Source organism: Papaver somniferum, chromosome 7 (assembly GCF_003573695.1).
Source record: "Papaver somniferum cultivar HN1 chromosome 7, ASM357369v1, whole genome shotgun sequence".
Lineage (NCBI taxonomy): Eukaryota > Viridiplantae > Streptophyta > Magnoliopsida > Ranunculales > Papaveraceae > Papaver > Papaver somniferum.
The window spans coordinates 168,891,143-168,911,899 of record NC_039364.1 but is presented as its reverse complement, the minus strand read 5'-3'; the positions used below and the strand labels follow the sequence as shown (position 1 = coordinate 168,911,899).

At 35.0% G+C, this 20,757-nt stretch overlaps 1 protein-coding gene across 1 annotated transcript; it reads right to left on the bottom strand.

Moving 5' to 3' along the window:
* Positions 1-18,250: 18,250 nt before the first annotated feature.
* On the bottom strand, positions 18,251-20,417 carry LOC113293521. The gene is made up of 4 exons (XM_026542136.1): positions 20,329-20,417; positions 19,270-19,881; positions 19,038-19,090; positions 18,251-18,514 (listed from the first exon to the last, which is right to left on the bottom strand). Exons 2-4 carry the CDS (start codon positions 19,847-19,849, stop codon positions 18,365-18,367), a joined length of 783 nt encoding a protein of 260 aa, XP_026397921.1. The 5' UTR covers positions 19,850-19,881; positions 20,329-20,417; the 3' UTR covers positions 18,251-18,364.
* Between the last annotated feature and the right edge of the window lie 340 nt (positions 20,418-20,757).

Below are 20,757 nucleotides of genomic sequence, written 5' to 3'. Positions count from 1 at the left end.
TATTATTTTAGTTTTTATAAATAAGTTAAGATCTTTTATTTAAGGTTTTTAATTTTATTTTAGGAAAATGAGAATTAGTAATGTGCATTTACTAGTTAGAGATTTTCCAAAGAGATTTTCGGTTAATATTTTGGACAGAGCATTTCTAGGAATTATGGAAACCGAATTTGGAATTATATTGCATATCTTGAGAATATTTTCGGTTTTGGAAATTCCTTGGTGTCTATAAATACTTGAAGTTTGCATTTCGGGCAAACTAATCCTTCGTGACAACAAACTTCCTCGGTTGTGTTGTTACTGGTGAAGCCGCCTATTCGGAGAGGAGCGTAACCTAATTAGGCGAAATCTCTTACGACCGCTCAATTTAAAGTCTTCTTTGGGATTGAGAAGCTCTATTAGTACCGTTGGTGGGAAACTAGATAATTGCGGTTTATCTTTTGTTTTTGATTGATTTGATTGAGTAACGGTGGTTGAACTTTGATTGCACCTAGTTTGTTTATGCTTGAGAATCTTCTCTTCTGATATAAGATTCACTCAAACTAGATCGAAGTTTCGACAGGGATCTTTAGATTGTTCGTAGTTCTAAAGACGATCTTGAGATAATCCATTGTTAACAGACTTCGTTCTGTGCGTGATTGATCACAAGAGATTCAAGTTGTTGTGCGCAGGTGTTTATTGAAGATATAAGAAGATTTGAAGACAAAGAAGAGTTTGAAGATTTCTGATTTGGGTTTATAATCTTCGGTGTGCACAATACTTGTTTCGTTAAAAGAGGATCCAACTATATCGGTTTATCCTTGTGGTAGATTAGATTGATTAGTTATGCAGATCGGCATCGATACAATTACCTTTGGTAGTTCAGAATAAGATAGATCTAAGAACCTGACGAATGAGCTTATTGAGATAAACAGAAGAGCCTTTGTCGAACTCATATCACTTGGTTGAAGAGAGTTGATACCGAACAGATTTGTTGTTCCTTTAATGTTCGGAATACGAACCAAAGGAATTGTTCCAAGTACGTGACTTATTACAGGTCAGAGGCGTGGGAATACAGACGGAACTAGGTGAACTATAGGTTTAGTTGCTTGGTCTCAACTATACGAAGTTGGTTTGATTTTGTATAGCGCCTTTGTTAGAGCATTGCTCGGTCGAACTCGCATGCGTTTCTATCTCAAGCATTTTTGTCAATGTTAGTGATCAAAACTATAAGTCTTGATTTCTAGTCTACTATAGATAAGGTCTCGGACTAGGATAGAAAGTGTAGTTGAGCTCAAGAACTCCATGACAATCATCATATAAGACGAAGGAAGACTCAAGGAACCGGTGGATCTTTATCGACTAAAAGGTATGTGGAGACTTGAACTTATCTATCACTCAAAAGTCTATTTATCTCCTATCTTGAGACAAAAGTCGTTTTGCTATGTAGACTTAGATTATACACATTTGCTATTTCGAGCCGAGTTTATCTCGCCTATCTATTTCTCGAAATATGTGTTGGTAAGCTTGCGCTTTAGCCAAGTTCATCTTTACCTAGTGACGAAAGTGATGACAAGTTTCAATCACTTTGAAAATTGCTTACTTTGACGAAAAATAGTTTATGAATAACAATTATAGAATATCAACGTCCTCTAAGAATGTTTCAATGATTGAAATGAGAGTTTAGATAATATAACCATTGGAGGATATAAGCATTGTTGTGGAACCACATATATGCATAAGTCCTTATTCCTTGAACCGAAGTTTGCGAACTTTGTTGATCAAGAGAACCGGCGTGGTGGCGTGAGCCAAGTCCGCGAACCGGCGGAAGTTCTCGTCCCGAGAATTTCTGCTGGAGTTTGTGAACTCCGTCCGGGAACTTAAGTCCGCGAACCCAGTCCGCGAAATTGAGTAGGTTATAGCTAAAAACGATGTTTGTGAACTTATTCTTATATAAAATAAGGAATGCAAATTGCAAACCGTGGCTATATAATTGATGAACCGATTCGAGTGAATCAAATCGTTTTTGCTTCGATTGTGTCTTGTGTAGTTACATAAGATTTCCTTACAATTGAACAAATCTCTAACTAGTTCATCTAAGTCACTTGAACTAGTTATGGTGAAGAAGAATATGGTTGATATGAAAGTGATCATATGGCTAACCATTTGGTTGACTATTGTTGAACCAACAAATGTACAAGTTTGGATACGGTTACACAAGCCTAGAAACGTGCATTTCATTTGTGTGTAACAAGCTAGTTTTCAATCTAACGGTTGAAATATAGTAGCTTGAATCTAATCAGGTTTTCATCTAACGGTGAATATTGAATGCTTCGTTACTAAGCTAACATTGATTGCAAACCCTGATTTGAAAGACTATATAAGGGAGAACTCTAGCAACTGGATACCTAATCCCCATACCTTCTGTTGATACTAGTTGTTCTAAGCTAGAGTCGATTCTCCTTTAACCTTTGGTTTCTTATTCTAAACCAGGTTAACGACTTAAAGACTTCATTGGGATTGTGAATCCAGGCCGATACTACTTTCTCGTAGTTGTGTGATCTGATCTTGATGTTTCTATCGTACGAGTACAATTGTAATAATTGGCTTGAGATGTATATCTTCGATAGGCAAGATATAAAAGTAATCACAAACACTTCGTCTCATCTTTTGTTATTCCACAATATCTTTTTTCGCTGCGTCGATTAAGATTATTGTGAGGTGATTGATAATACCAGGTTGTTCTTCGGGAATATAAGTCTGGTTTATCAATTGGTTCTTGTTCACCTTGATTTATCAAAAGACGGAACAAAAATCGTAGGTATATTCGTGGGAGACGGATTTATCTATTATCGTAGACTTTTCTGTGTGATACAGATTTGTTTATTAAAGTCTTCGACTTTGGGTCGTAGCAACTCTTAGTTGTGGGTGAGATCAGCTAAGGAAATCAAGTACGTAGTATCCTGCTGGGATCAGAGACGTTGGAGAATAACTGTACCTTGGATCAGTGTGAGATTATTGGGGTTCAACTACAGTCCAGACCGAAGTTAATTTGGAGTAGGCTAGTGTCTGCAGCGGCTTAATACAGTGTGTGCTCAATCTGGACTAGGTCCCGAGGTTTTTCTGCATTTGCGGTTTCCTCGTTAACAAAATTCTGGTGTCTGTGTTATTTATTTTCCGCATTATATTTTGCTATATAATTGAAATATCACAGGTTGTGCGTTGTTCAATCAATTAGAATATCCGACCTTTTGGTTGTTGATTTAAATTTATTGACACTTGGATATTGGTCTTTGGTACCATCCAAGTTATCTCTCTAGTATTTGATAAAGACTCGCAGATTTCTATTTGGTTGAGTATATATCAAATCGAGAGATTGAGATATAAACTCTTTGATATACTTTTTATCTAGATTGAGTCTGACTGTCTAGTTGATTCTCTAGAAAGTATATTGGAGTTCGTCCATACAGATTGCTAAGCGAAATATTGGGTGTGGTTGTTGTACCCCCGCTTTTTCAGGCTTAATCCTGAGAGTATTCAATTCTGGACAAGGTGTCGGGGTTTTTCTGCATTTGCGGTTTCCTCGTTAACAAAATCTTGCTGTGTCATTTACTTTTATTTTTCGCAATTATAATTGTTGTTATTATAATTTAAAGTAAATTACACAAACGTTAATTCCTATTTACTTGATAGCAATCCTATTGTGTTTGGTTAAGTCTGAACCTCTTATCAAGTAAACATACTTCGTTGTTGTATTGTCTCGATCTCGTATCCATAGACGATCGCACGAAGTGTGAACTGATTAGTTGTATTGTCTCGACTCAGTCCATAGACAATCACGCGTTCTTTTCGATATACTTTGTCTCTGAAACCATCGAAATATAGAGAGAACGCATTGATCATTTGAGGTTTATGTACAGATCAAACATGAAGGAGCGGGTTCAAATCTTGAGAATCGATGTTCACTCTATTGGTTTCCGGGTTAGTATTTGAACTTTGATTACTCTTTATTCATTTATCTCTTATTGTATTTTATTTTCTATTCGACTTATATCGATTTCAATGATTGCTTTTTTTATCGATCAAAAATCTGTCCATTTAACACTATTTTCAATTTTAATTGAAAAAAAAATGTTGATCGTTTTTGTATCTTGATGATGATTCAGCTGTTTTTTTTTAATTATTTCGATTTGATTTTTTATTTTAGGTTTTGGATTATGATTTAATTCTGTTTTGCGTTTGTTTAATTTTGATTAAGATTAATTCAGTGTATAGATATTGGGATCCTTGATTTTGTACACAAATCATTTTTTCACTTTGATGTCCTTATTCGGCAGTATTCTGCATCGACGATGAAACTTTAGGTTTTAGTTGTTCACTATGGTCTGCTCGATTACTCCTTTCAAATTTGAAGGATTTCTGTCTCCATCTCATGTTCTTTTCGATATACTTTGTCTCTGAAACCATCGAAATATAGAGAGAACGCACCGATCAGTTGAGGTTTATGTACAAATCAAACATGAAGGAGGAGGTTCAAATCTTGAGAATCGATGTCCATTCTATTGGTTTCCGGGTTAGTATTTGAACTTTGATTACTCTTTATTTATTTATCTCTTATTCTATTTTGTTTTCTATTCGATTTATATCGATTTCAATGATTGCTTTTTTGATCGATCAAAAATCTGTCCTTTTAGCACTATTTTAAATTTTAATTGGAAAAAATGTTGGTTGTTTTTGTATCTTGATGATTCAGCTGTTATTTTAATTATTTCAATTTGATTTTTTATTTTAGGTTTTTGGTTATGATTTAATTTTGATTTTTGTTTGTTTAATTTTGATTAAGATTAATTCATTGTATAGAGATTGGGATCCTTGTTTTTTTTTCCGGCAGTTGATTGATTTTTTAGATCTAATTGTTTTCTTGTTTTTTTTTGGTGGAACTCAAAGAACAATATTGCATGTAAAATTTTCAATCTGATTTCGTTCCAAACAATATTGATTTTGGTCTTTCAGCTGCATTTTGAGGTGAGAGAAAATAAGAGATAGCCAAGAATTTTGCAGACACCAAAGGTATCAGGAAACAATGAAAACTCCCATGTCATTGAGATACATAAAATTTTCTACCACCTTGTAATTATTTTTCGTCTTTGAATTCAACTTGATGATCAAAATGGGTAACTAAATTCAAATACGGAAAATGGGTCATTTGTCCAAATATTTTTAAATCACGGTTCAAATGGACGAGTAAAAAATAGTTTGGGTGAAATGGCAAAAAAAAAATAGCAAGGATGAAACTGGATTCATCCTAGCTTAATTTTAAAAAATAGCAAGGATGAAACTGGATACATCCTGTGAAAATTAAAAATAAGAAAAAATATTTGAAAATGGGCACGATGAAACTGGTTACATCTTACCTATTTTTACATTTTTGTCCATTTAAACAGTATCAAAATCTAACTGTCCATTTCACCCAGGAATTGTTAATTTTGGTCTTTTTAATCAATTTTGTGATTCTTCAAATACATTATATATCTTAATTTGTACAAGTAGGTGGTAGTGGGGGCGTAGTAATCAAACTATTAAGTAGACTTGCTTCGATTATACAAAGCCAAAACGAAGAAACTGAAATGACTTAATGTTGGAATATTTTCAACGCCGCTAACCAAAGGGGGGTCCTGGGGGCATCGCCCCCCAGGCTGTGGTCGACCTGAAGGCGCAAAACCCTTTATAAATAGCTTCTCCCAGTTTCGTTTAACATATAAGAAAAATCAATCTGTTTTCTCTATTTCAAAAAGCATCATCAGAAATCAGAAATCTCTTTGTGTGTTCTTGATTGAATCAAGGGGTACAAACCTTGAATTCAGTTTTCGTTGCAGGGCTTTCATTGTATCCTGAAGGCAATATTTCGCATACCTGTTGTAATCGCCAATTGTTATTGGGAGGGTAGAAATATTTGTCTAAAAGAAATTTATACAAGCCTTGAAAGTTTTGGAGTGCAACAATTTCTTCTCTGTGTCATTCATCCTTTGTGAAACCCATTTTTTTTCCAACACTTAATGCAAATGACTAGATGTGATCTGAGTATCTAGGTCACTAGCGGTATTCAACGATTTCAAAACTGCATTTAGCTCGCAGCTAATGAGGGAGTGGCCATACACAGAGAATTACAAATGTAATACTTGTAGAAATTGTGATAATAATAGTGATGACGTTATTTTGGCTGCTACGATTACTAGTAGTGATGGTAGTGTTATTGGATCATATCACAACTAATGAGGGAGTGAACTGAAATATTAAGCCCCCAAAATGTTTCGTTGATCTAGCTAGATCGATATACGAGCAAAAGACACGAGCTGGGATGTTGATCGCCTTTCACAACCGATATTATCTTTGAGACCTAGGATAGCCAGTAATAATTAATGTTTAAAGGAGGAGTTTAATATTGGAAGATGGACTGGATGGATTCCTTTTGATTTTCAAAACATGTTAACAGACGTGTGTATATGCTCTCTTTGATGTCTTTTAGTGACCATTTATTTATGAACTGATATTTATTTATTCTATCAATGTGGTACCAAGAATTAAGGATTTTTTTTTTTTTTTGACCTTATCAGAACTATTATCATTGGCCGACGTTGATATTAGTGCACCAGTGTAATTTCCATGAATAAGAAGATTAGTTGTGGTTATGAATGATCGCTTTTATGCATGTTTTGCAGGGGTCTGCATATTGATGCACCAGTGTATTTTTTCATGTGAAAGTAAATTTGTGTGTGCTTATAAATAAATTGCTTCTTACATGTTTTGCAGGGGTGTACATATTGGTGCACCAGTGTAATTTTCATGAAAATGTAGGTCAAAGAGTAGATATGAATGACCAATTTCATGCACGTTTTGTAAGTGTGTACAAAGTGGTGCACATTTGAAAAATGACTGCATAAACTTTTGAAAATTTTGTGCATATGTAGCTTTTTGTACACATCAAATAATGAAGCGAAATTAATTTCTTAAAAAATGAAAATTATATTGTCATATGGGTACTCTTCTTGTGGGGCTCGGAAAGAGTTTTCCGAATATACAAAGTTCGTTAATTTTGGACGAGCGGTATGAAAGATAAATTATTTGTATATTATTTAAAATTGATGACATCATCATAAGTCATCGTGGACTAAACTACAAATATTTGGACTAAATTGTAAATAATAAGGGTTATTAGTATATTTTCCATATTTCAAATAAATAAAGGTCTAATTTGTACCTAGTTGAATGAACGTGGACAAACTAGTATATTTGGATGTGATTTTGGACAAAACCGTGTTTTTCCATTGGTAACTTATATGGAGAAAGCCGACTAGTCCTAAGTATTTCCTAATTATGAGTCTAATCAGAAATTTTTTCCTAATTGGAATTTGTTGAACGGTAACTCTGGCATTAATCATTTTTCTTTTAATGCCAATAATGAAAATAATTATTAACTCAAAATATTAATGTAATGTGACATTAATCGACTCTCAATCGACACTACGTGGTTTATCAAACTTTACATTATATTATAGGTATTTCCTAATTATATTTGACGGTTCTTAACATGTTTATAGCATTAATTAAAATGTCTTCATTTTTCAGAGAAATAGTTGATGATGAGCTACCGTTTTGAGACGAAATCAGATTGAAAACTTTACATACAATATTGTCCTTTGAGTTCCACCTAAAAAAACAAACAGTTAGATCTAAAAACCAATCAACAACTGCCTAAAAAAGCAAGGATCCCAATCTCTATACACTGAATTAATCTTAATCAAAATTAAACAAACACAAATCAGAATTAAATCATAATCAGCTGAACTAATCTTAATCACAATTAAATCATAATCCAAAACCTAAAATAAAAAAAACAAATTGAAATAATTAGAAAAAACAGCTGAATCATCATCAAGATACAAAAACGATCAACTTTTTTTTTTAATTAAAATTGAAAATAGTGTTAAAAGGACAGATTTTGATCGATCAGAAAAGCAATCATTGAAATCGATATAAATCGAATAGAAAACAAAATAGAATAAGAGATAAATTAATAAAGAGTAATCAAAGTTCAAATACTAACCCGAAAACCAATAGAATGAACATCGATTCTCAAGATTTGAACCTCCTCCTTCATGTTTGATCTTTACATAAACCTTAACCGATCGGTGCATTCTTTCTATATTTCGATGGTTTCAGAGACAAACTACACCAAAAAGAACAAGAGATGGAGACAGAAATCCTTCAAATTTGAAAGGACCAATCGAGCAGACCAGGGTGAACAATTAAAACCTAAAGTTTCATCGTCGATGCAGAGTACTGCCGAATAAGGATATCGAAGTGAAAAAATGATTTGTGTACAAAATCGGTACGCGAATTTTACTTGAGGTTCATTTTTGGCATGAAAAAAAAGGAGTTTGGACTAAATCGTTTATATAAATATTAAACCGTTCGAGATTATGTAAATTTGAACCTCCTGGTACAAGGCTTTAGTGGACGCGACTAGATTATCTAAAGCCCAACAAAAATGGGATTAAACGTTAATTCCTACATGTTGATTTTGGTCTTTCAGCTGCATTTTGAGGTGAGGGAAAATAAGAGATAGCCAAGAATTTTGCAAAAACCGAAAGTATCAGAAAAACAATGAAAACTCCCTTATCATTGAGGTACATAAAATTTCCTACCACCTTTTAATTTTTTTTCGTCTTTGAAATTTGAATTCAACTTGATGATCAGAGTGGGTAAATTAAATTCCAATACATTATATATCTTAATTTGTACAAGTAGGTGGTAGTGGGGGCTTAATAATTCAAACTATTAAGTAGACTTGCTTCTATTGTACAAAGCCAAAACACACAAAATGAAATGACTTAATGCAAATGACTAGATGTGATCTGAGTATCTAGGTGACTAGTGGCATTCAACGATTTCAAAACTGTATTTAGCTCGCAGCTAACGAGGGAGCGGCCATACACGGAGAATTACAAATGTAATACTTGTAAAAAATTATGATAATAATAGTGATGCCATTATTTTGGCTGCTACGATTATTAGTAGTGGTGGTCGTGTTATTGGATCATATCACAGCTAATGAGGGAGTGAACTGAAATATGAAGCCCCCAAAATGTCTCGTTGATCTAGCTAGATCGATATACAAGCAAAAGACACGAGCTAGGATGTTGATCGCCTTTCACAACCAGCATTATCTTTGAGACCTACAATAGCTAGTACCAATTAATGTTTAAAGGAGGGGTTAATATTGGAAGATGGGCTGGATGGATTCCTTTTGATTTTTAAAACATGTTAAGAGACGTGTATATAATATATATGCTCTCTTTGGTATCTTTTAGTGACCATTTATTTATGAATTGATATTTCTTTATTCTATCCATGTGGTATCAAGAATTAAGGAATTCTTTCTCGACCTTATCAGAACTATTCTCGTTGACCTCCGTTGATGCTTGGTTATTTTAGCTTGTTGGGTATATGCAGTGAAGATTATGTTTAGCGGATACTGTAAGTAAAAATTTCTACATTTTTTATTTTTGTTTTTCTGTTTTTAATGTGTAATTTCTTCTTTTTGTTTATCTGTTTTTAGTACTTAAGTGTAATTTTTTGGCGTAAGTGTCGTATTATGTTCATGACTTGTCCTTCATAATCTATGACTTGTTTGCTCACCATTCTGCTCATGTCATTTTTTGATTTCCTTAGATTGTTTTTATCCATTTTGACGTACAATCACGTAATATATTCCGAAACTATTTTATGAATCCAATGTAAAAGTATTCTTCCAGAACTTAAATTATTATCAGGCATAAGCTCTAATAGATAGGTATTGGTTATCATCTAAGCTTACCTGCACATCAATTAATCTTCTAAGCTTGCAGGAAGTTTTGTAGATAGGTATACATGTTTTGGGTACACATGTGTACATGGTTGTATACATGTTGTTTGTTAATGTGCATATAGTTTTTCGTATTTTGAATCTTTGGTTCTTTTTGAATGTGAACATATTTAATGCTGGTTTACGTAGTTGTACACCTGTTGATTCTTAATGTGTACATAGTTGTACACCAGTTGATTGACTTTTGATTTGACTTTATAAATTCTTTTATAAATTGTTGATTTGACTTTCGGTTGCTGAAAATATTCACTAGTGTTTACATTGTTTGGATATTTATCTCACTATTTACAATCACAACGGAGGTCCATGCTATAGATGATTTGTTCCATGTTTAGTAGTGGTGTACATATTGGTGCACCAGTGTATTTTTCATGAAAAATAGATCTGTATGTGAGTTATGATCCATGAAAAATAGATCTGCGTGTGAGTTATGAATGATAGATTTTATGCATGTTTGTAGGTGTGTACATATTGATGCACCCGTGTAATTCCCACAAAAATTAGGTTTATGCATGGTCATGAATGGTCGGTTTTATGCATGTTTTGCAGGGGTGTACATATTGGAGTACTCGTGTAATTCTCATTAAAAAAAAGGTTCGTGTACGGTTATGAATGATCGATTTTATGCATATTGGTGCACCCGTGTAATTCCCATTAATAAGAAGATTAGGTGTGGTTATGAATGGTCGATTTTATGCATGTTTTGCAGGGGTGTGCATATTGATGCACTGGTGTATTTTTCCATGTAAAAGTACATTTGTATGTGCTTATGAATCAATGGTTTCATACATGTTTTGCAGGGGTGTACATATTGGTGGACCAGTGTAATGTCCATGAAAAGGTAGGTCTAAGAGCAGATATGAATGATCAATTTCATGCACGTTAAGTATGTACAAAGTGGTGCACATGTGAAAAAATGATTGCATAAACTTTTGAAAATTTCATGCATATGTAGTTTTTTCTACACATCAAATAATGAAGCGAAAATTAAATTTAAAAAAAAAATGAAAATTATATAGTCACATGGGTGCTCTTTTTGTACGTCTCGTAAAGAGCTTTCCGAATATATAAAGTTCGTTAATTTTGGACGTGCGGTATCAAAGATAAATTATTTTTAAATTAATAATAGGTTATTATTGGATAAAGAGTATTACATTAACTAGTTGGAAGCCTGACAAGCTAAGCTCCAACAACATACTACTACATTAATTGAACAGGTTGTTGTGCTAGTAGCCTACCAGCGAGCCTCATGGGTAACCTAGCCAAGGGACCCGAAGCGGATGGGGGGCTGAGATTGTGTCACAAGGGGGGCAAGCTAACTCTACCTTCCATGTTAATTCCTGCAATATTACGCCATTGGGGACTCGAACCTAGGACCTCCTGAAGCGCATGAAACTTTGTGAAACGGGGATGACCAGCTGAGCTAGGTGCCCGTTCTTCATCATAAGTCATTGTGGACTAAACTGCAAATATTTTGACTAAATTATAAACAACATGGGTTATTAGTATATTTTTCATATTTCTAGTTGAATGGTTGTGGATGTGATTTTGGACTAAACTGTATTTTTCCCTCCTTAAAACTACAACTATGTACATGCCATACATTAACCTAGGATTTACTTTATTTTATGCTATTATTACCAGGGTTCGATCCCCAATCTCCCTCATGGGAGGAAGCTTGAGAACCATCAGAAGGTCTTTTGCTATACAAGGGATGGTTTTAGAACATGTTTGAACTAGCAGATCTCCATCAGTCGGATCTGGTAGATGTGACGTCATCTAACCCATACCTTAACTATAGCATTCTTGAGTTTTTTATTTCTTAAAATTTCACTGGTCCTTGTCACTTAGTTTCTTCAAACATTGTCATACCTAAATTGGTTGATCCAAGATAGTTGTACTATTGTCCGGCTTTGATTTTGATTTCGTGACATTCTTCTCGGCGGCTCATGAAAACTAAATTAAATAAATAAATAAAAAATAACTAAATTAAATTTATTATTTATTAAAAAAAAAAAAAGCTGACTAGGATGGATAGACATCCTCTATGTCAACCTCTAGAACAAGAGGTTGAGGAAGAGGATGTCTACCCAAAATAATGCCAAGTCATCTACACATTAGTTATAGAGGTCAGGGTTGGAGAAAGATTTTAGGGGTTTTGGATGTGTATCCTACGTGTATTAAGACTTTTTTCCTCACACACTTTCCATTGGAGAAACTCTAATTTCTTGAAAGCCGTCTTCTTATCAGCATCTCAAATCAGTAAATGGTTGGGTATACGCAACTATAATTAATCAAAAAGAGATCAAATTAATATCTTAAAATCTAATTTAATTGGTCTATTTTATCGCTAAAATCAAATTTCAATACTCATTGATTCAATTGGTAATGATGAACACCTTTTGATAACAGAATCTAGTAAATGTGGTTTGGACGATCGTTCAACAAGAGGTTATGCAATCCAAAATTGTATCGTTGTAACAACAAGTAGGTCTTAGGTCTTTTGTCTTCTATATGAATTGCAAATTTGGAAAATGCATTTCAGTCCCTTTGGAGTTAATCGTTTCAGAGAATTATCAAAACTATTTTGATTGAAATAGGGTTGTTAACTTAGGTTCATGAGTAATCTTGAAACATTTGATTTGAATTAGGTATCGATTTCGGATCATCTTCATATTATATACTTACTAGAACACCGCTGCCATGGTGGGGAGGGCCGACCGAAGAAAAACTTTTTTTTTTTTTTGGATAAAAGAGGAGAAACCTCATTCCATTGAAATTGAATTACCAGTTACTCCATAAGGGGAGTTCATGTATATCATTACATCATTGTTCCAGTTTTGGATGTTTAAGTAGGTCAGGATTGCCCATAAGCTATAACGTTTCCAAGTGTTCTTAACTGCATATTTATTACAAAACATAACAAGTTTGGCTGCCCAAAATATTTCAACTCTCCTTACTAACATAAAGGCATTCACTCTAAAGTTTAAAGAAACGTCATTGTTGTTGTTGATTGTGTATCTCTTTTCTTTAGCTTTTGCGTATTTTCCGATCAGCAGCATGAGAGTCTGTTGAGAGTCACTTCTGAAAGTGATCGTATGTCCGCTCCATTCTGTTTCCCAACGAAAAGCCGCTTCTGCGCCTTCTTCTGCTAGTTGCTCTGTGGTGTCGCACTCAGTGCTGATTCCTCTTGCCTCTCTGATGTTCCCTGAGTAGTCACATAATGTTAAAGCAATAGCAACATTTGAGCCCGAGTTCATCAATGTCAAAGCAATATTTATTTTGAAATCCATGTATCCTGGCTGTGTTTCCATTTCATTATTAGTTGAAGTCAGAGAATCATCATTCTGGGGGTTATAATAAAGAGCTTGCATTACATCATAGCCTTTCTTCGTTGCCATTTTATAGTCATTCAAGAATTTTATTATACTATCCCCTGTGGCTGCACTATCGTGTTTTTCTCTTTTGAAGACAAGGTTACACCGTGCTTTCCAAACATGCCATATAGTTACACTACACATGACTTTCAAATCTATAGTAAAACCACATATGTTGTTATCTTCAAAGCAATCATTTAGCCATTCATGAAAGTCAGTTTCCCCATTTTTTATGAACTGCGTATCGAAATTCAAATGCCTCCGGACTTGGTTTATGTAATTACAGTTTAAAAATAGGTGAGTTAAAGTTTCCTGACTCCTTCCACACAACTTACATTGTGTATCGATATTTGGAAGAATTGCTGCCATTCGCATACTGTTTGGCAGAATGGCATGCGCAGCCTTCCAAATAAAATGTTTAACAACTGGTGAAATATCCATGCTCCATATTTTGAGCCATTGATCATTAGTGTTCCCACTTGAGTTAATGTGGTTGTACAAAGATTTAACTGAGAATTTCATTTTCTCATTTAAGAACCAATGTGGGATGTCTTCTCTATCCTCTTCCGGTATGCTTATCTTCCTTATTTTTTCTATAGTCTGTTCATCAAAACATTTTGATAGTTTCGTTGTATCCCAAGTTTTGTAGGTGATGAGATGTTTTGCTTTTTTTAATCCTTCTATGTCAGTTGTGTGTTTGTTGATTGGTACCTTTGTTCCTGGTATCCAATAGTCACCCCATATGTCTATTGTCTCCACGTTTCCTAATTCCCAAAAACATCCCTTTTTTATTTGATCTAATCCTGTTAAAAAACCTTTCCAGATCCAGCTATCTCTTGTCTTTGGTTTACTGTTAATGTGGAGAATATCACAGTTCGGGTAGTATTTCGATTTGAGGATAGTGGCACAAAGAGAGTCAGGTGATTCTTTGAGCCTCCATCCCATCTTTGCAATCATTGCAGTATTGAAATGCTTAATGTCTTTTGATCCTAACCCACCCTCCTCAAGTGATTTACATATAGATTTTCAGTTTTTAAGAAAAACACCCTTTTTCCCATTCTCATTTAAACCTTTTTCATTCTTTCCCCACCAGTAATTTCTTTGTAGTTTAGTAATGTTTTTACAAATCTTAACTGGGATTTTAAAACAGTTCATTTGGTAAGCATATAATGAAGTCGTTATATTTCTTACCATGACAGTCGGGTTTAGATCTATTCTCCTGCAACTGTGCAGTCTATTTCTCATTTTCTCCGCCAATGGTTCAAAGCATTCAATCTTTGATCTATTGGTAAATAAAGGTAACCCCAAATATTTATCATTTAGCGGTATTGCCTTGACACTTAGGATTTGTTTAACTCTGTGTCTAATGTGAGTTTCAGTTTTGGGGCTGAAGAAAACTCCTGATTTGCCCAGGTTAATGAGCTGACCAGACGCATTACCAAAGTCAGTAAAAAGATTCACTAGATTGTTGCAAGTTTTGTCATTTATCTTGCAAAACAGCAGGCAGTCGTCTGCAAATAATAAGTGGTTTATTGACGGTGCCTGGTGAACAATTTTTATACCTTTTATTAATCTAGAGTTTTATGCATTAGTGATTTTCAGAGATAAAGCCTCCGTAGAAAAACTAAACACCGCTAAATACCGTTGTAGTGGGATTTTAAAAGAAAATTTGTGGTTTCCGAAAACAGGTGCAACCAATTTTCTTTTCCTCCTATAGTAATAAGCTGTAATCCTTCCTTTAATAATAAGGTGTAGTGATCGGTGAACATGACATTTTTATATTTAAGTGTTGGCATTATAATTTTTTACGACACATAACGGATGGACACGTATCAATTGAAACAAAATGTTTGGAACTCCATCTGTTAATTATACTAGATTACTGCTGCAGCAGTGAAGGCCGACGATGAAAGGGAACTGCTTTTAATAAAATGATACTGAAATTGATCGATTTCAACCGATCTGATGGCTATTTTAAAGAAATTTGAACTGTGAATCTGTTTGTTTAATGGTGTTTGACTGAAATCTGTAATCAATTTGATTGATTATCCCAAGTTTGAGCTTAATTTCATGAAATTGTGATTTCCAAAAAGCCAATTTCAGTTTCTCTGCACAAACATTGTGACTGACAAACTCACCATTTTTTCATCACTAAGAGCGTCCACAGTGGTGCGAGTATAACTAAAGACCAAAGACTAAAAAAAAGATCAAATTTGGGTTTAGTCCGTCCTGTGGCATAGCGGGTGACGAGTAAATTTGGTCGCGCGTTGATATAAAATCCGCTTCATCGTCCAGCGTAGATAAAGATTACGCCTGACATGGGGCGTTGATAAAGATAACGCCTGGTATGGGGCGTTGATAAAGATAACGCCTGGTATGGGGCGTGAACTATAGCAACGCCTGGTGTGTGGGACGGAGATTATACGTTCGCCCGGATTCAAAAAAAAAAAAATAAAAAAATGGGGCATTGATAAAGACAACGCCCCAAGCAAAGTTTTCAAAACTAGTTAATGGTGGGATCATGACTATATCAACGCCCCATCCAGGCGGACATTATACCAACGCCCCATCCAGGCGGACATTATATCAACGCCCCATCCAGGCGGACATTATACCAACCCCTGCATCAGGCGTTAACTTTACGAACGCGCGGCTACATGCGGACATTATACCAACGCCCGTCGGGTAGGCGGACATTATATAAACGCCCGACTATATTTGGATTTGGTCTTGATCGCCGACCAAATTTGGTCTGGGTTTTACTCTTTGATCAAATTTTGATCGATGGTCCGACCCACTACGCCAGCCTACTCGACACCAAATTTGGGTTTAGTCGTACACTGCAGTTGCTCTAAGGGACTCCTCTCTTTGGTCGTGGTCCAAATATGTTACTTTATAATTGCTTTGTTTTCTCCGAGAAACTACCTCCTTCACTATTCGAGAAAACATTTTTCTCTTCTAATCTTCTATCTTTACCTGCCTCCTTCTTTCTTTCTAACTCCATGGCTGCACGGCCACCTTCATCCGTCTCCTGCATCAACTTATTTCCCAAATCACAAAGCATAAATTTCTATTTTAATTGTATTGGTACCTTGTTCTTTTTGGAGAAATGAGGAGATAATGAATTTGTTAAAGTGGATCATATTTATCAACATTTTTTAATGCAAGAAATTGATGTACAGTTACTCTTATTATCATCTTAGATGATTGATTAATCATAAATTGAGAAACCATTTTTTTGCATTTGAAGAAATTGGATGAACAGTTGATCTGATTCGATCAATCTGATTATGTTTGAGGAATTAGAACTTTATACTATACTGTTGTTTTCAATCGTACGTAACAGAAATTGAAAAATAAATTGCTTTGATTAGTTTTATTTATTTGTTACAGTTTTATTGAAATGATCAAATATATTGAAATATAAAAAATCTTCTGCCGGTGATGCTTGTGATGGGTGATGGTGGAACTGGTTGGGTAGTTGTGTTCGTTCTGGCAGCAGGCTGTGCTGGCTATGTTAGCGGCAATATGGTCCTGCATCAACTTATTTCCCAAATCACAAAGCATAAATTTCTATTTTAATTGTATTGGTACCTTGTTCTTTTTGGAGAAATGAGGAGATAATGAATTTGTTAAAGTGGATCATATTTATCAACATTTTTTAATGCAAGAAATTGATGTACAGTTACTCTTATTATCATCTTAGATGATTGATTAATCATAAATTGAGAAACCATTTTTTTGCATTTGAAGAAATTGGATGAACAGTTGATCTGATTCGATCAATCTGATTATGTTTGAGGAATTAGAACTTTATACTATACTGTTGTTTTCAATCGTACGTAACAGAAATTGAAAAATAAATTGCTTTGATTAGTTTTATTTATTTGTTACAGTTTTATTGAAATGATCAAATATATTGAAATATAAAAAATCTTCTGCCGGTGATGCTTGTGATGGGTGATGGTGGAACTGGTTGGGTAGTTGTGTTCGTTCTGGCAGCAGGCTGTGCTGGCTATGTTAGCGGCAATATGGTCCTGGTTATGCTGGTGGCGGTGGATGTGATAGTGGTGTTGTTGGTTAAGGTGGTGATGATCGTGAGGAAGAAATGATTAATGCTTGCTCTGTTGAAGGTGATTGATTTCAGTGAGAATTTGTTCACCGGAGGAGTGCCAAATTCGATGATGGCGGCGGTAATGGTGATGCGCGGTGGTAATGGTGGTTTACTGGCGAAAAACCCTCATAATTTCAGGTCCTTATATATTTAGTTAATTTAGTATAAACCCTCATAATTTTATATATATTGTAACGAAATCCTTTATAGATGAACGGCTCCCAAGTCATCTTATCCAACGAGTGATATCGAATCTACACATAGAAATCTGAATGGCTCACATCAATTCCGTGTTTTTAAGTTATATGATCCGTGATATCGAATCTACACATATAAATCTGAACGGCTCACATCAATTCCGTGTTTTTAAGTTATATGATCCAACGGATCATATCGAAATTGCACACAGAATTATTTGCAATCTTTTTATCAAATTGTTAGGTCCATTTGACAAAAAAGTGGCCATAAAAGGGACTCCCTCCATACGTTCCATCGGCCCAATAAGTCTTTGAAGTGTCAACAACCATCGAACAACCAAAACTAGAACCGGAGAAGAATATTGCTAAATTAACTGCGGGTTAAATGACGCCACATCTACCATATCCGACGGATTGAGATCTGCTAGTCCAAACATGCTCTAGCAGTGCTAGAGCAAAATTTTCTCCAACCAAAAGCTGATCTTTGAAACAAGTATTCCATCTAGAAAAGTAAATTGCTAGTCGCTTAAACAAAATATCAGGAAATTTATAGGGAAACATTTCCGATGACTGTACTCTGTAGTCTGTACATATACACAGAACTTTAAGTACTAATGTACTACATCGCACATTTAAATTTTTTGATCCACTATTGGCCACCTTATAATCAAGGCCACACTTCACTAGTGTGATATCAGTTCTATTACTCGATCTTCCTACAAGAACATCACCTTTGTGTACGAATTGTTTGTACTCATAACTGTATGTCGTCTTTTTAAAACCCCAAATCAAAACTTGGGAATTCATCAATGCCCAGTCTTTCTTCTGTAATCTTTTTAAGAACCTCGGGGGCCTCGTTGTAAGCATCATTAGGGCTGTCCAGAGCTGCATCAACTGTGTCAGTTCCCAATTTGTCTGCAGAATGCTACACCAGACAACACACCATAATATAGAAGCAGTTGATCAACAAAACCAAGTAAAATATCACAGAGATATGCGTATATGAGTATCAGATTTTCTTTTGCTGAGCTTGATAGCAGAACTCTTAATGTGGAATTATTTGATTCATATTCTGAAAGGCGGTAACAAGCTCAATTCACCTATTGAGACAGTGCACAAATGAAGCAGTGTATGTGGACCGTATACCTGGACCAATGGATATGGCAGCTGATATGTACAACTGCACATACCACTGCATCATGTAACACAACCAACTGTGGCCAGATTTTTATTTAAATCGTCATCAAAATACTAACTAAAAAAAAAGGGGGGCTCAGAATTGAGAGAGCATATAAGAAGGCAATCAGAAAATCTAGACCACAGCTATATACCATCAGGCGATGTGTCATTGCTCTTTGAGACTTAACATGCGGTTGTGATACCTAAAGTGGGAACATATCAAGAAAAGTGCTGAAATGATATGATAGAACAAAGAAACCATGTCAAACCTGGTTTGGATTCTTCACATCTTCGGCACTTTTGATTTCTTTGTCACGAGATCCTGTAGTTTCAATGTAGATCAGATTCCGTAAAGATACTTAAAACAGGAAAAACAATTAACACTCTAAATCTCGTGTAACAGGCTTAAACTGCAATTCGTGGAACACACAAGAAAAGTCAACAGTGCACTGAATAAAATGGAAAAAATCCTCAAGAAAATAGCAGCAACTAGAACCTTGCCTTCTAAACTTCTAAAGACATGGGATTCCCTAAGTTTACCATCTCCACTTAATCCAGCATAGCCCATAGATGTATTATGTGCTTGTCCTTCTTCAGTTAAATCCATCACAACATCTGACACCTGCTGAGGAGCAATTGGGGAATATGGGCTCAACATACTTTTTTCAGAAAAACCCAAGTCAACCCCTTTTGAGTCTTGAGATTCTGCAGCCAAGCCCTGTGAATTTACTGTTCTTTTATCAGGGTTACACGGATCAAATTCCGGCATGTTAGCAGCACTAGATTCTACGAAATTGCTATGATCGCGATTAACTGCATCAACGGTCAAAGTATGGAGATGCTGAGGAACCATGGATTGGGATATCCCGCTTCTATAGCAGCCCATTAAATTCTTCCTATATCTACTTATATTTCCATGGTTGTCTTCGATGGCGTCAGTGTCACTAGCACATTTTAGTTCGTGCTGGTTAAGCCCAGTTAACTTTTCCCCAGAACCAAAATGAAGTGAGTCTGAAGATTCTGAAGAAAACATCTGCTTTACTGAAGGCTTTGTCGCAGGAGCAAGATTATGCGAGGCCATAGGCTTCTTAAGAGTAAATAATATCTGGCCCACTGCACAAAGAGGAAGCTAGATTATCATCATCATATACTACGCAGTATTTGACATAGATCAGATATAACGTATTATTTAGAAATGAATTTAAAATTTATCCAAGATTCATTGTATTGAAGATTGAGGAAATAGAATTCGCTCAACATAAAGGATCACAAATGTTTAAATCAGATAATTAGCTAGTTTTGCATTAGTTTCCAATGGGATATTTTAGTCAACGCGGCAGCCATAGTAATAATATTTTTGAAGGATATCTTAGTAGTTTCTCAACAAAAGCTGATGATCTTGGGCAATTTGTGTTCTCTTCTTCAACATAAAACTTGATGAACAAGCACGTAGAACTGTAAAACCAAAAGCCTCACTGTTTTTACAAAACACTCTAACAAACTATGCTAGAAAAATTGCAAAAATGTTGACATGCACCCATAATGAAAAATTCAGCTGACCTGCTTAGCTGCATAACTAAGGAGTTTGAATAGAAATGGAATGATATGTAATGATTTCTCCGAGTATACCACAATAAGTGTCTCATTTCCCTCTGCAGATCTCTTCAAATATAAAATGCTAATAACTTATAGATCACATAAGGTCTTTAATAGAATACCAAAATGATTCAGTGCAAACAAGCAAATTCAAACATCTCAAAGAAATAATGCTTCAGACATGTAATACTAAGTCAAAATTGAAAAGATAGGCGTCGAACGAACCATCACGCATAGGTTTATTTATAGTTGCAATGTTGCTGAACTTCATCTTACTAAAGCTGCTGGAGAGTGCCAGTACATGCTCTCCAGAAGAAGTGTCATCCTTAGGTCCTCCTACACATGCAAGCAAGATATCTAAATTGTTGGAGTCTTGCAACAATAGAAGAAACG